This window comes from Mustelus asterias, chromosome 24 (genome assembly GCF_964213995.1).
Source record: "Mustelus asterias chromosome 24, sMusAst1.hap1.1, whole genome shotgun sequence".
In the NCBI taxonomy this organism is placed as follows: Eukaryota; Metazoa; Chordata; class Chondrichthyes; order Carcharhiniformes; family Triakidae; genus Mustelus; species Mustelus asterias.
In genome coordinates, this window is record NC_135824.1 from 55367524 (window position 1) to 55383731 (window position 16208).

The following is a 16208-nucleotide window of genomic DNA, read 5'->3' on the forward strand; positions in this document are numbered from 1 at the left end:
AGGACCAAGACAGTTTGTTGTTGACCTGGTCACCTAGAAACTTGAAGCTCTCAACCATTTCCACTTCATCCCCATAGATGTAGACAGGGGCATGTTCTCCACTACGCTTCCTGAAGTTGATGACTATCTCCTTCATTTTGATGACATTGAGGCAGAGATAATTGTTGCCACACCAGTTCACCAGATTCTCTATCTCATTCCTGTACTCTGTCTCGTCATAGTTTGAGATCCGACCCACTACAGTGGTGTCATCAGCAAACTTGAAAATCGAGTTGGAGGGGAATTTGGCCACACAGTCATGGGTGTTTAAGGAGTATAGTAAGGGGCTGAGGACATAGCTTTGTGGGGCACCAGTGTTGAGGGTGATCGTGGCGGAGGTGTTGTTGCCTATCCTTACTGATTGCAGTCTGTGGGTTAGGAAGTCTAGAATCCAGTCGCAAAGGGAGGAGCCGAGCCCCAGGCTATGGAGTTTGGAGATTAATTTTGTAGGAATAATGGTGTTGAAGGCTGAACTGTAGTCAATAAATAGGAGTCTGGCATAGGTGACTTTGTTACCCAAGTGTTCCAGGGTTGAGTGCAGGGCCAGAGAGATGGTGTCTGCTGTGGACCTGTTGCAGCGATCGGTGAACTGTAGTGGATCCAGACAATCCGGGAGGTTGGAATTGATTCGTGCTATGACTAACCTGTAAAAGCACTTCATAATGATGGATGTCAGAGCCACCGGACGATAGTCATTAAGGCACGCTGCTTGGTTTTTCTTTGACACAGCGATGATGATTGTCTTCTTGAAGCAGATAGGGACTTCAGATTAGTGTGAAGAGAGGTTAAAGATGTCTGCAAATACCCCCGCCAGCTGATCCGTGCATGATCTGAGTGCTCATCTGGATACACCATCCGGGCCACTCGCTTTCCGTGGGTTGACATTTGCGATGGTGTCCTCGGATATCGGTTTGACCGAAGCCTCTGTGGTGGAGGGCGTGCTTTCGCTGACCTCTTGCTCAAAACGGGCATGGAATGCATTGAGCTCATCGGGTAGGAGTGCATTGGTGCTGGCAATTCTAACATGCCTTCACCTTGTAGCCTGTTATGCCTTGCAGACCTTGCCATAGTCGGTGGGGGTCCGTGTGGCTGGCCTGGGACTCTAGCTTGGTCCAGTATTTCTCCTTTGGCATCTTTGGTGGATCTCCATAGATCGTATCTGGATTTCTTGTATAGGTCAGTGTTGCTGACTTGAACGCCTCAGAGAAATGGCTCAAACAGATTGCATTGCAACCCTCACCCATCAGATTACAAGGTTCTGGTGGGACAATGTTAAATGCGAAAGGCCAACTCATGTCAATACTAAAATATAAGGATCAAGAAATCCTGGAACCTCTTTCTGCCATTCAAAGTCAAATGTGCTCTATAATATGCAGAAAAGCATGCCTGAAACCAAAATTGATCTCTAAAGTGGATGCCGATGCTAAAAATAGCATAGAAATACATTTCCAAATGAGCTTCCAAAATTGTTTACATAGAAACTAGAAACAGGAGTAGGCTATTCGGCCCTTCGAGCCTGCTCCACCATTCATTTTGATCATGGCTGATCATCAAATTCAATACACTGATTCCGCACCCCCCGATTTGATTTATTATTGTCACATGTATTAACATACAGTGAAAAGAATTGTTTCTTGTGCTCCACACAGACAAAGCATACCGTTCATAGAGAAGGAAAGGAGAGGGTGCAGAATCATCATAGAATCCTACAGCGCAGAAAGAGGCCATTCGGCCCATCGAGTCTGCACCAACCACAATCCCACCCAGGCCCTATCCACGTATCCCTACATATTTACCCACTAACCCCTCTAACCTATGCATCCCGGGACACTAAGGGGCAATTTAGAATGGCCAATCAACCTAGCCCGCACATCTTTGGACTGTGGGAGGAAACCGGAGCACCCGGAGGAAACCCACGCAGACACAGGGAGAATGTGCAAACTCCACACAGACAGCGACCCAAGCTGCGATTCGAACCCAGGTCCCTGGAGCTGTGAAGCAGCAGTGCTAACCACTGTGCTACCGTGCCGCCCTCAATGTAGTGTTACAATCATAGCTAGGATGTAGAGAAAGATCAACTTAATGCAAGGCAGGTCCATTCAAAAGTCTGACAGCAGCAGGGAAGAAGCTGTTCTTGAGTCGGTTGGTACGTGAACTCAGACTTTTGCATCCTTTTCCCGATGGAAGAAGGTGGAAGAGAGAATGTCCGGGGTACGTGGGGTCCTTAATTATGCTGGCTGCTTTGCTGAGGCAGCGGGAAGTGTGGACAGAGTCAATGGATACATTCACGACCTTTTGTAGTTCCTTGCAGCCTTGGGCAGAGAGAAGCCATACCAAGCTGTGATACAACCAGAAACAATGCTTTCTTCCCCCCATACCCCTTGATCCCTTTAACCCTAAGAGCTTTATCTAATTTCTTCTTGAAATCACACAACATTTTGGCCTGAACTTCTTTCTGTGGGAGTGAATTCCATGCATTCACCACTCTCTGGGTGAAGAAATTTCTCCTCACCTCAGTCCTGAAAGGTTTTCCCCTTATCCTCAAAATATGACCCTTAGTTTTGCACTGGACAGGGCTAGAGAAGTTAAAGAACGAAATAATTTCACCCCATGAGCTGATGCTAAACCAATTTGTCTACTTGAACTGTGGAAACTTCCTCATCCACTCTTGGACAAAGTCAAGAGTGAAATTGCAAAGATGCAGGGTTATCTCACCATTCATTGGGTGGCACGGTGGCACAGTGGTTAGCACTGCTGCCTCACAGCGCCAGGCACCCAGATTTGATTCCTAGCTTGGGTCACTGTTTGTGTGGAGTTTGCACATTCTCCCCGTGTCTGTGTGGGTTTCCTCCGAGTGCTCTGGTTTCCTCCCACAATCCAAAGATGTGCGGGTTAGGTGGATTGGCCATGCTAAATTGCCCCTTAGTGTCAGGGGGAACTAGCTAGGGTAAATGCATGGGGTTATGGGGATAGGGCTGGGTGGGATTGTGGTCGGTGCAGACCCGATGGGCCAAATGGCCTCCTCCTTCACTGTAGGATTCTATGATTCATCATGCCAACAAAATGGTGATCAGGAATGATCATGGCCCCAAAGTCAACTAGGTCTATAAGAATCTTCATGGATTTAACTCAACTAAACAAATTAGTGGAACATGAGATCTACCCAGTGAACTCAGTGGATGAGAGCCTTGCGAAAGTAGCCAAAAGTAGTTTATTTACTGAACAGTGGATTTTAGCAGCTGCCTCTAGACAAAACAAAATACAGACTTTCTAATTGAAACAGACCATAAACTACTAGTCACCCTTCTAAACATGAAATAAATTGCGAAGATGCCACTCAGAATCCAATGGTCCAGATTAAGATTGATGAGATATGACTCCATCACAGAGTATGAGCAAGGGAAGTATCAAACAATGACAGACACACCATCACAAATACCGTCAGAAGAAACCCAACAAGAGGATTTACACTCCATTGAGAAGGTTGAACCATGTACATCCTTAATCATTTGCAGCTATTGCAAAAACGTTACAGGAAATTAAAACTGACCACATTTATGATGGCATTCAGCTACTATTGTTTCAATAAATTGCCCTTTGGCACACCATTCAACTCCAGAGAGTTTACAGAGAACAATGACTCACATTCCAGAGGGCATGGAAGGATTAATGCACCATATGAACAACCTACACATGGCTCCATAAGAGAAGAGAATGATCGCAGCGTAAGGGCAGTGCTGAAAGTCTTACAGGGTGCAGGTCTAACATTGAAGGAAAAACGTGAGTTCGCCAAACCGATGATCAAGTTTCTAGGTCACACAATACAAGCCACTGGAATTGCAGTTGATCCACAAAATACGAAAGTAGTCAGAGAGATTTCACAATCTAGGAACATAACTGAGCTTCAAAGGTTCCTTAGGATGGTCAACCAAGAAGGCAAGTTCCTCCCAAATTTAGCAGAGGTCAATGCGCCTTTGAGACAGCTGTTAGGATAGGGTCAATAGTGATGCTGAAAAGTGGACCGGTAAAATGTTTTCCAAGGGATTAAGCAACTTTTAATCTCTTCTGAAATCTTGGCATATTATTATCCGGAATTTCCGACCATAATAGCAGCAGATACATCACCTACTCATCTGGAGACAGCTTAATTTCAAGTGCAGAGAGACTGTAAGTGTAGACTAATCTACGATGGCTGGAATTTTCTGATCTCATATGCCCTGCCAACACTGCCAGCGAGAACAGAGAATTTGGTGCTCAGCCAAAGTTCCATTCAGTGCAGCGGGACCAGAGAATCCCAGCTGTGAGCGAGGTCCAAGAATTCTGGCCTATGCCTCTGGGTCACTAACAGACACAGAACAATTATATGCCACAACAGAGAAAGCATTGGCTTGCGAAAAAATTTCAGACTATAGGATTGCGTTTCAAAATTGAAACAGACCATAAAACACTCCTCATCCTTTTGAATATGCAATTAATTGCAAAGATGCCAGTCAGAATCCAATGGTTTAGATTAATATTGATGAGATATGACTCCATCTCAGAGTATGTGCAAGAAAAGTATCAAACAATGACAGGCACACCCTCACAAATACCATCAGAAGAAACCCAACAAGAGGATTTACATTTCATTGAGAAGGTTTATTTTTAGTTTTAACATTAAGGTTTATTTTATTAGTGTCACAAGTAAGCTTACATTAACACTGCAATGAAGTTACTGTGAAAATCCCCTAGTCGCCACACTCCGGCACCTGTTTGGGAACACTGAGGGAGAATTTAGCATGGGAGGAAACCGGAGCACCCGGAGGAAACCCACGCAGACATGGGGAGATGGTGCAGACTCCACACAGACATTTGATTTGATTTATTATTCTCGCATGTATTGGTATACAGCGAAAAGTATTGTTTCTTGCGCGCTATACAGACTGAGCATACCATTTATAGAGAAGTAAAGGAGAGAGTGTAGAATGTAATGTTACAGTCATAGCTAGGATGTAGAGAAAGATCAACTTAATGCGAGGTAGGTCCATTCAAAATTCTGACAGCAGCAGGGAAGAAGCTGTACTTGAGTCGGTTGATACGTGACCTCAGACAGTGACCCGAGCCGGGAATCGAACCCGGGTCCCTAGTGCTGTGAGACAGCAGTGCTAACCACTGTGCTGCCCTGTATATGTCCTTAATCATTCAGCACTTACCAGCTACTGCAAAAAAGTTACAGGAATTTTTTTTAAAGCCCAGCAATGAGATTGAGAATGTCTCCAAGTCGGAGAAGATTGTCTGGAAAGATTGCCAGACTATATCCCCACGAATCTGATACTGCAGCAGTACTTGTAACGGCGTAAGAAACTCACTGTCATTAACACTTCACTAGGTCTTCAACGATACAATAGTAATACCGAGAACACATCAGCTTGATGTTCTTGAAAGACTTCACCAAGACCATCTTGGAATAACAAAATGTCACGTCAGAGCTCAGCAGTCAGTCTGGTGGACAGCTGTTACTCGCTTTCTATGGAAGAAATAATTTCAAACCAGCTTACCTGCGCCATACACAAGAACAAAAAGAACAACTATTACCTTCCACTTTTCCATCAAGGCTATGGGAGCACCTGGGAATTGATTTATTTGGATGTAAAAGGAAAACCTTCCTTATAGCCAGTGGTTAGCACTGCTGTCCCGCAGTGCCAGGGAACCAGGTTCAATTCCAGCCTCGGGTCACTGTCTGTGTGACATTTACACGTGCTCCCCGTGTCTGCGTGGGTTTCCTCCAAGTGCTCCGGTCTCCTCCCGCATTCCAAAGATGCGTAGTTAGGTGGATTGGCCATGTTAAATTGCTCCTTAGTGTCCAAAGGTATGCAGGTTAGGTGGATTGGCCATGCTAAATTCCCCTTTAGTGTCTAAAGATGTATAGGTTAGGTGGATTGGCCATGCTAAATTGCCCCTTAGTGTCCCAAGATTTGCAGGTTAGGTGGATTGACCATGCTAAATTGCCCCTTAGTGTCTAAAGATGTATAGGTGAGATGGATTGGCCATGCTAAATTGCCCCTTAGTGTCCCAAGATTTGCAGGTTAGGTGGGTTGGCCATGCTAAATTGCCCCTTAGTGTCCCAAGATGTGCAGGTTAGGTGGATTGGCCATGCTAAATTGCCGCTTAGTGTCTAAAGATGTATAGGTTAGGTGGATTGGCCATGCTAAATTGCCCCTTAGTGTCCAAAGATTTGCAGGTTAGGTGGATTGGCCATGTTAAATTGCCCCTTAGTGTCCAAAGATGTATAGGTTAGGTGGATTGGCCATGCTAAATTGCCCCTTAGGGCCTGATTTTACCATTTTGACTCTAAGTGCTGGGAGGACCTGAATCTGGGAGTGTTTCAGATCCGACATTTAGACCCATTCTCAGGCACTCTGCCTGAAAAAATAGCAGCGATTCTGAATTGCGCTGCAGATGCCTATGGACAGGGCTTAACATGCCCGAAATCCTGCAGCTCCGATCAGAGCCTTCAACTGCACATGCGCAGTAAACAAAATAGAAAAAGGCTCCCTTGCCACATCGCTCCCGGGCTGGATAATGCCTCCTCCCTGGCCCCCACAGACATTGCCCCACGCCCATAACATAACTGTCCGCCTTATCCCCCTACCCCCCCCGCTACCCAGACTGATCACGGCCCCCTGACCCCCCTTTCCCCCCCACCGATTGCACGCAGCGTGGTAGTAGACCCCCCCTTTCCCCTCCACCACTGATCACATGCAGAATGGCAGCGGACCCTCCCCGATCATGTTGGGATGCCCTTTCAGAGAGTCAGTGCAGACTCATTGGGCCGAATAGCCTCTTTCTGCACTGTAGGGGTCCTATGGTTCTATCCCTGCTCAACACTGTGACCACTCCTCGTGTTATTTTTCTTCCCTTTTTCTGCAAAATACATTGCAGGCAGGAATAATTAGTTCCCATTCTTAGAACAAAGAAAATTACAGCACAGGAACAGGCCCTTCGGCCCTCCAAGCTTGCACTGAACTAAAACCCCCTACCCTTCCGGGGACCATATCTCTCTATTCCCATCCTATTCATGTATTTGTCAAGACGCCCCTTAAAACTCACTATCGTATCTGCTTCCACTACCTCCTCTGGCAGCGAGTTCCTGGCACCCACCACCCTCTGTATAAAAGACTTGTTGCCTTTAAGCCAGAACCCCTTTTTACAGTCACTGTATTTTAATCCCAGGTTGTGCCTGGAACTCATCAACATTATTAGTCATGCTCCTGGTGTTAACACACATTCACTCCAACACCATGCTTACTTCCACCATCTAATTCCTGCTCTTTCTACACTATTATTTGCCCTATTGCTGTTTGTCTGTCCTAGTTTTCTGTGCACCTTGTCTCTCGTCTCTGTGACTGCATCTTGTTGCTGCCCCCTTTGCCATTTTACTCTTGAAGAAGAGGAGAAGCGTTCTCCTGCATATCTTCTTCCCATTCTTTCAACTTCACCCATTTTACTTGACGTCACCATAATGTTAGCTAATCGCCCTTCAATATCTCCTCCTGGGTTTCTGTCAGTCACCCATTCCTCTTCCAATTTCACCGCATTTATGTCTCTTGCCACCCCATCTTTCCATCTGGTCTCAGGCCTTTGTCTCCTTCCTGCCTGTACCATCTCCGTCACCCCTGCCCCCCACCACAATTACATTAATTACATGCTGGCATTTTCTGGCCGTTCACACTGGCAGAGTTCTCCGGTCCCGCTGCAGTGAACTGCATGTGGGTGGCACGGTGGCACAGTGGTCAGCAGTGCTGCTTCACAACGCCAGGGACCCGGGTTCAATTCTGGCCTCGAGTCTCTGTCTGTGTGGGTTTGTGCAGTCTCCCCGTGTCTGCGTGGGTTTCCTCCGGGTGCTCTGGTTTCCTCCCACATTCCAAAGATGTGCAGGTTAGGTGGATTGGCCATGCTAAATTGCCCCTTAGTGTCCAAAGATGTAAGGGTGAGATGGATTGGCCATGCTAAATTGCCCCTTAGTGTCCAAAGATGTGCCGGTTAGGTGGATTGGCCATGCTAAATTGCCCCTTAGTGTCCAAAGATGTACGGGTTAGATGGATTGGCCATGCTAAATTGCCGCTTTGTGTCCAAAGATGTGTGGGTTAGGTGGATTGGCCATGCTAAATTGTCCTTTAGTGTCAAAGGGACTAGCAGGGTAAATACAGGGCTATGGGGATAGGATCTCGGTTAGATTGTTGTTGGTGCAGGCCCAATGGTCTGAATGGCCTCTTTCTGCACTGTAGGGATTCTGTGAGAACTGGGATTTGGCTGGGTGCCAAATTCTCCTCCTCGCTTGCAGTGATGGCGGGGGGTGAACAGCGAGAAAATTCCAGCCCATATCTCTCTCTACACAACAGATGACCATACTATTTCAATCTCTTCCCAGCTACTTTCTTCGATGCTCCCACATTCTTCACTGACCCCCTGGTGCATTAGTTCCTGATCTTGTTCTTCCCATGTATCCTAGCCAATATTTAACGCTCAACCAACACAACTGGAAAGAAGCCCAGATGGCCTGGTCGTCATCACTTTCCTGCTTGTGGAGCTTGCTGTGCACATATTGGCTGGTGATCTTTCCACATTACACTTCAAAAGTACTTCATTGGCTGCAAAGCACAATGGACTGACCTGATAGGCGTCACATAATTCTTCATTTCTTTCCCTATCCCTGGGGCGGCGCAGTGGTTAGCGCTGCTGCCTCACAGCGCCAGCCACCCGGGTTCAATTCCTGGCTTGGGTCACTGATTGTGTGGAGTTTGCACGTTCTCCCCCGTGTCTGCGTGGGTTTCCTCCGGGTGCTCCGGTTTCCTCCCACAGTCTGAATGACGTGCGGGTTAGGGTGCATGTGGTAAACCACTGTTAGCTTACTGCCTGTATATGTGACATGCCTGGACACACCCCTGCTGGCCCTACCCGAGACTCCTCCCCACCCTGGTCCAGGTATAAAGGCGACTGCCCCCCACCCCCCTGCCTCAGTCTGGACCAGTTCATCGGCATGGGTGTGCTCCAAGTCTTTTGCTAATAAAAGCCTATTTGTTCTTGCATACAAACTAGTCTTTGCTCAATTGATGGTGCATCAGTGCATTTCCCCAAAAAAGCGCTGAAATGTGGTGACTCGGGGAATTTCACAGTAACTTCATTGCAATGTTAATATAAGACTTACTTGTGACTAATAAATAAACTTTAATTTTACTTTTCTTCGCACATGTAGGTAAGAGACCTAACACATTTTTGAGCCTCCTGCCTCCTTGAGGCAACAAAAAAAATCAGCATTCAGTAAAATTAGATCTAGGGATGCCCTGCAAAATTTTCACATTAACCTACCTGAATATGAAGTCTACTTTACGGGGCAGCACAGTGGCAAGCACTGCTGCCTCACAGCGCCAGACACCCTGGTTCAATTCCCGGCTTGGGTCACTGTCAGTGTGGAGTTTGCACATTCTCCCCGTGTCTGCGTGGGTTTCCTCCGGGATGCTCCTGTTTCCTCCCACAGTCCAAAGGTGTGCGGGTTAGGTTAACTGGCCATGCTAAATTGCCCCTTAGTGTCGGGGGGGGATTAGCAGGGTAAATATGTGGGGTTACAGGGATAGGGCCTGGGTGGGATTGTGGTCGGTGCAGGCTCAATGGGGACGAACGGCCTCCTTCTGCACTGTAGGGATCCTATGATTAATTAACATCATAAAAGGAGAGTGCTCAATTATGTTCACTTTGCTGATTGTGGGAGTTTGCTGTGCACAAATTGGCTGCCACATTCCCTGTATTTCTCACTGATGCGAATCGGCATTGCTGGCTAAGCCAGAATTTGTTGCCCATCCTTAGTTGCCCCTTGAGAAGGTGGTGGCGAGTTGCCTTCTTGAACTGCTGCAGTCCCTAGGGTGTAGTTACCCCCACAGTGCTGTTAGGGATGGAAATCCAGGAAAAGTTTTAAAGTTTATTTATTAGTTAAAGTTTATTTATTAGTGTCAGAAGTCAGGCTTACATTAACACTGTAATGAAGTTACTGTGAAATTCCCCTAGTCGCCACACATTGGCACCTGTTCAGGTCAATCCACCTAACCCAGCACGTCTTTCGGACTGTGGGAGGAAACCGGAGCACCCGGAGGAAACCCACGCAGACACGGGGAGAATGTGCAAAATCCAGACAGACAGTGACCCGAGCCGGGAATCGAACCCGGGTCCCTGGCGCTGTGAGGCAGCAGCACTAACCACTGTGCCACCATCCGCCCAGTGTCTCACATTAACGCTGCAATGAAGTTACTGTGAAAATCTATTTAGATCCAGCAACAGTGAAGGAACGGCTGATATATTTCCAAGTCAGGATGGTGAACAGCTTGGAAGGGAACTTGCAGGTGGTGGTGGTCCTGCCAACAGTGGGAACCATTGCAAAAGTGACTCTATATCAAAAGTACTCAATTGGCTGTAAAGCACTTTGGGACGTCTACAAGCTTAGGACTCAGAAATGAGAGTTAGTATGAAATTTATATGGTACATAGCAGCTGTAAAGAGGAACTATTGCTGACTCTGCATGTGACTGGCATTACCAAAAGCCATGATGTGGAGATGCCGGCGTTGGACTGGGGTAAGCACAGTGACTCACCTGATGAAGGGGCAGCGCTCCGAAAGCTCGTGCATTGCAAATAAACCTGTTGGACTTTAACCTGGTGTTATGAGACTTCTTACTGTGCTTACCAAAAGCAGCAAAGGGCTGCCTCACAGAACGATCGATGGCCAGATCTTGATTGAGGATGTCAGCTAGGGGGCTGCCGACAGCAACTAAGGAGCGTGAAACAAAGCAACCCTTTGGCTCCATTACATTCAGTTTGAAAACAATTAATTCAGAAAGCAACGCTGGAGAAGTGTGGCAGCGGAAAGTTCCCTCCTCGCAATAGGCAGCCAAAAAGGAAGTTGTGTATGTTTTTTTCATTTTTAACTCGAGTGCAGCTCCATTCTGATTATTGCAACACTGATAGTGGGAGCAATGAACGCCCCCGCCTATCCAATTGCCTTCCCTTGAAAACACAACTCAAGGAAGTCACATCAGCTCTTTCAGGACTTTCCTGTTGTCAAAACCCCTTCCACGATTTATCCGCCTGATCTAAGAATGAGGAACACTCCTCAGACAGGAAAATCGAGTCATCCCTTTTAAATACAAAACTCGCTCATGACAGATCCTGATTTTGTTTGTGCTTGCCAGCACGTCAGGAATGTGCTGGAACTTCCAGTAACTGAAGATTAATTCCCGGGACATTGTTACAGGCAAAATCCGGAGAGCAAAAGAAATCAGGACTTTGAATTGAAATTTTAATTTCCCAATGCCTTTGAAGCCTGTTGTTTATTTAGTATTAAAATATTGGAGCGGGGGGGGAATTAAAAGCTGGTTGACAGACTCTGAGGGCAGGATTTTCCAGCTCTTCCCGCCAGTGGGATTTTCCAGTCCCGCCGAATGTGCCCACTCCACTCCCCACCGGGACAGGTTCCCCAGCAGTGAGGGACGGACGAGCCACACAAAATGCCGTAGACATCAAGAGGACGGGAAGATCCCACTGCTAGCCAATAGCAAGTCACATCCAATCCTCCGCTGCTGGAAAACACACTGTGGGATGGGGTAGGGGTTAAAATCTCACCCTGAATAATTAATTCTCACTTTGTTATATCTAGACTTGATTATTACATTCCACTCATGACTGGCCTCTCTGCAAACTTGAGTTCATTCACAACCCTGCCGCCTGCGTCCTAACTAGGGTGGCATGGTGGCACAGTGGCGAGCACTGCTGCCTCACAGCACCAGTGATCCAGCTTGGGTCACCGTCTGTGCGGAGTTTGCACGTTCTCCCTGGGTCTGCGTGGGTTTCCTCCGGGTGCTCCGGTTTCCTCCCACAGTCTGAAAGACGTGCTGGTTAGGGTTCACTGACCGTGCTAAATTCTCCCTCAGTGTACCCGAACAGGCGCCGGAGTGTGGCGACTAGGGGATTTTCACAGTAACTTCATTGCAATGTTAATGTAAGCCTTACTTGTGACTAATAAATAAACTTACTTAACTTATTTTTCACAGCCCCACAGCCCCAGAGAGTCCAAAGATGTGCGGGTTAGGTTGATTGGCCATGTTAAAATTGCCCCTTAGTGTCCTGAGATGCGTAGGTTAGAGGGATTAGCGGTTAAATATGCAGGGATAAGGGGGTAGGGCCTGGGTGGGATTGTGGTCAGTGCAGACTCGATGGGCCAAATGGCCTCTTTCTGCACTGTAGGGTTTCTATGATTTCTATGAGAGCCAGGTTCAATTCCCGGCTCAGGTCAATGTCTGTGTGGAGTTTGCACGTTCTCCCCGTGTCTGCGTGGGTTTCCTCTGGGTGCTCCGGTTTCCTCCCACATTCTGAAAGACGTCCTGGTTAGGGTGCATTGGCCGTGCTAAATTCTCCCTCAGTGTACCCGAACAGGTGCCGGAGTGTGGCGACTAGGGGATTTTCATAGTAACTTCATTGCAGTGTTAGCCTACTTACGATGAATAAATAAACTTTTAACTTTAACTTGCACCAAGTCCCATTCACTCCTTATCCCCTTGCTCTCTCTCCTGCATTGGCCATAATTCATTGTGATTTCATTTTTACGGGATGTGGGCGTCACTGGCCGAGCCAGCATTTATTGCCCATCCCTAAGTGCCCTCCATTTCAGGCATTTGAGAATCAACCACATCACTGTGGGTCTGGAGTCACGTGTAGGCCAGCCCGGGTAAGGACGGCAGATTTCCTTCCTGAAAGGACATTAGTGAACCAGATGGGTTTTTCCCGGCAATCGATAATGGTTTGATGGATATCATTAGACTTTTACGCTGGAATTCTACTGCCCTGCCTGCCATGGGAATCGGAATAGGCGAGGGGTGGGCAATCATATAATCCCTACAGTGCAGAAGGAGGCTATTCGGCCCATCGAGTCTGCACTGACCACAATCCCATCCAGACCCTATTCCCATAACCCCATATATTTACCCTGTGTTAACCCCCCCCAACACTAGGGTCAATTTACCATGGCCACTTAACCTAACCCACACATCTTTGGACTGGGGGAGGAATCTGGAGCACCCGGATTGGGAAGGTCCGTTGACCTCATGCAGGATTTTCCGGTCTCGGGTCGAGCGAGGCCATAAAATCCAGCCCTTGATTCCAGATTTTTTTTAAAATTGAATTCAAATTTCACCATCTGCTGGGGTGGGATTCGAACCCGGGTCCCCAGAGCATTACCCTGGATCTCTGGATCTCTGGTCCAGTGGTAATTCCACTATATCACCGCCTCCCTATAATGTAACAAACGCAGCAGCCAATTTGAACACAGTAAGCTCCAACAAACAGCAATGGAACAAAACACCAGATTTCCTTTTTCAGCAATTGACAATGTTGGAACTACAGGTCCCTTTAAGAGAAATTCAAGGCAAGTTTCAGAGTGAGTTGGAAGCAGATGGTGCTCATTTAAGGCTGTATTTAGTAGTTAGGTCTTTCCCTGTTGGGGGTTGTTGCTTCTGGACAGAATTATAGAATCCTACAGTGCAGAAGGAGGCCATTCGGCCCATTGGATCTGCACTGACTACAATCCCACTCAGGCTCTGTCCCCATAACCCCATTCATTTACCCTAGCTAGTTCCCCCTGACACTAAGGGGTAATTTAACATGACCAATCCACCTAACCTGCATATCTTTGGACTGTGGGAGGAAACTGGAGCACCCGGAGGAAACCCACGCAGACACGGGGAGAATGTGCAAACTCCACACAGACAGTGACCCAAGCCGGGAATCGAACTGGGTCCCCGGCACTGTGAGGCAGCAGTACTAACTACAGTGTCATCGTGCTGTCCCACAAGGAGAGGATCCGGAGGGGTAGAGGGGAAACTGGTATTTGTACTGAACCAGAGTGTAACAATAAAACAGTTGTGAAACACAGAACATCTTCTATTGCCCAATTCGATAAATGGATAGTGATTATGGTTGGGAGAAAAATAGTGGCCAGGACACTGGAGAGAATTGTCCTGTTATTCTGCGAATAGTGCTATTCGATCGTTCATGGCCATCACTGAGGACAGACTCCCAATTTGATATTTATTTCATAAACTGAACAGGACCGGAACAGGGCAGCACAGTGGGTTAGCACTGCTGGCTCACAGCGCCAGGGACCCGGGTTCGATTCCTGGCTTGGGTCACTGTCTGTGCGGAGTCTGCACATTCTCCCCCGTGTCTGCATGGGTGTTCCTCCCACAGTCTAAAAGACGTGCTGGTTTGGTGCATTGCCCCGAACAGGCACCAGAGTGTGGCGACTAGGGGATTTTCACAGTCACTTCATTGCAATGTTACTTGTGACTAATAAATAAACTTTATGACCAGCCATGTAAATACTGTGACTACAAGAGCAGATAAGAGGCTGGGAATCCTGTGATGAGTAACTCACTTCCTGACTCCCCAAAGCCTGTCCACCATCTACAAGTGCCGGCGTGGCACGATGGCACAGTGGTTAGCACTGCTGCCTCACAGCGGCAGGGACCCGGGTTCAATTCCGGCCTCGGGTGACTCTGTGTGGAGTTTGCACATTCTCCCCGTGCCTGTGTGGGTTTCCTCCGGGTGCTCCAGTTTCCTCCCACAGTCTAAAGATGTGCAGGTTAGGTGGATTGGCCATGCCAAATTGTCCCTTAGTGTCAGATGTGTAGGTAAGGGGGATTAGCGGGGTAAATACCTGGGGTTATAGGGATAGGGCCTGGGTGGGATTGTTGTTGGTGCAGGCTCGATGGGCCAAATGGTCTCCTTCTGTACGGTAGGGATTCTATGGAAGTCAGGCCTGTGATGCAATACTCCCCAATTGCCTGGGTGCAGCTCCAACAACAATCAAGAAACTCCACACCATCCAGGACAAACCAGCCCCACTTGATTGGCATTGTGGTAAACCACTGTTAAGCTTATTGCCCGTGTGTCTGTGTGACATGCCTGGGCATGCCCCTGCCGGCCCTGCCTGAGACTCCTCCCCCCCTGGTGCAGGTATAAAGGTCACTGCTCCCTAACCCCCTGCCTCAGTCTCTGAACCAGTTCATCGGCATGGGTGTGCTCCAAGTCTTTTGCGAATAAAAGCCTATTTGTTCTTGCATACAAACTAGTCTTTGCTTGATTGATAGTGCATCAGGCATCCTACCCACAAACGTTCACTCCAACAAAAACGGAGGTCTAACAGCAGCTAAGGGTCATCTAGACTAGAAATGTTAGCTCTATTCTCTCTTCACAGATGCTGTCAGACCTGCTGAGATTTTCCAGCATTTTCTGTTTTCGTTTCAGATTCCAGCATCCACAGTATTTTGCTTTTAAGCATTCACTCCCTCCACCACCCACGCACAGTGGCAGCCATCTACAATCATAGAATCCCGACAATGCAGAAGGAGGCCATTCAGCCCATCGAGTCTGTACTGACCACAATCCCACCCAGGCCCTATTCTCACAACCCCATCCATTTACCTTGCACTAGGGTCGATTTAGCATGGCCAATCAACCTAACCTGCACGTCTTCGGACTGTGGAAGGAAACTAGAGCACCTGAAGGAAACCCACGCAGATACGGGGAGAACGTGCAAACTCCGCACAGGCAGTGACCCGAGGCCGGAATTGAACCTGGGACCCTGGCGCTGTGAGGCAGCAGTGCTAACCAACTGTGCCACTGTGCCGCCCTGCACTGCAAGATGCACTGCAGCAACTCACCAAGGCTCCTTCGACAGCACCTTCCAAACCTGCGAATGGGTAGCAGAGCCAACCATGTTCACCACCTATGAATGAATTTTTTTAAAAAAAAGACAGTGGCTGAGATTTGCCAGCTACAAATCCCGTGCTGGCCGGAAACTCTTGCAAGAGGGCCAGAACGGGATTTGTGTTGGGGGGGAGATCTCAAAATGGGATCATCTCCCAAACCCCACCCCCACTGGTGACATCATCAGGCTCACACTCAGCAAGAGTGTGAACCTAATTACCATCTATTTAAAATAAATTATAATATGCCATCCTGCCAGTGGCCAGGAGAGAACTGGGTGCTGAAGGTGCAGACTTGATGGGCCGAATGGCCTCTTTCTGCGCTGCAGGGATTCTATGATTCTTGGAAGAGGCAGCTCTTTCCTCTGCTTACAGATGCTGC

At 47.7% G+C, this 16208-nt stretch overlaps 1 protein-coding gene across 1 annotated transcript in view; it reads right to left on the minus strand.

The window, feature by feature from the left end:
- Positions 1 to 877: 877 nt before the first annotated feature.
- The window catches only part of LOC144511500 (uncharacterized), an 81623-nt gene continuing 66292 nt past the window's right edge, over positions 878 to 16208 (minus strand). The window contains exons 7-10 of the mRNA XM_078241886.1: positions 10753 to 10911; positions 7459 to 7694; positions 5405 to 5479; positions 878 to 997 (exon numbers count right to left, since the gene is read on the minus strand). Of these exons, the coding sequence (XP_078098012.1) occupies positions 878 to 997; positions 5405 to 5479; positions 7459 to 7694; positions 10753 to 10911 (590 nt within the window). The remainder of the gene's footprint in view (positions 998 to 5404; positions 5480 to 7458; positions 7695 to 10752; positions 10912 to 16208) is intronic.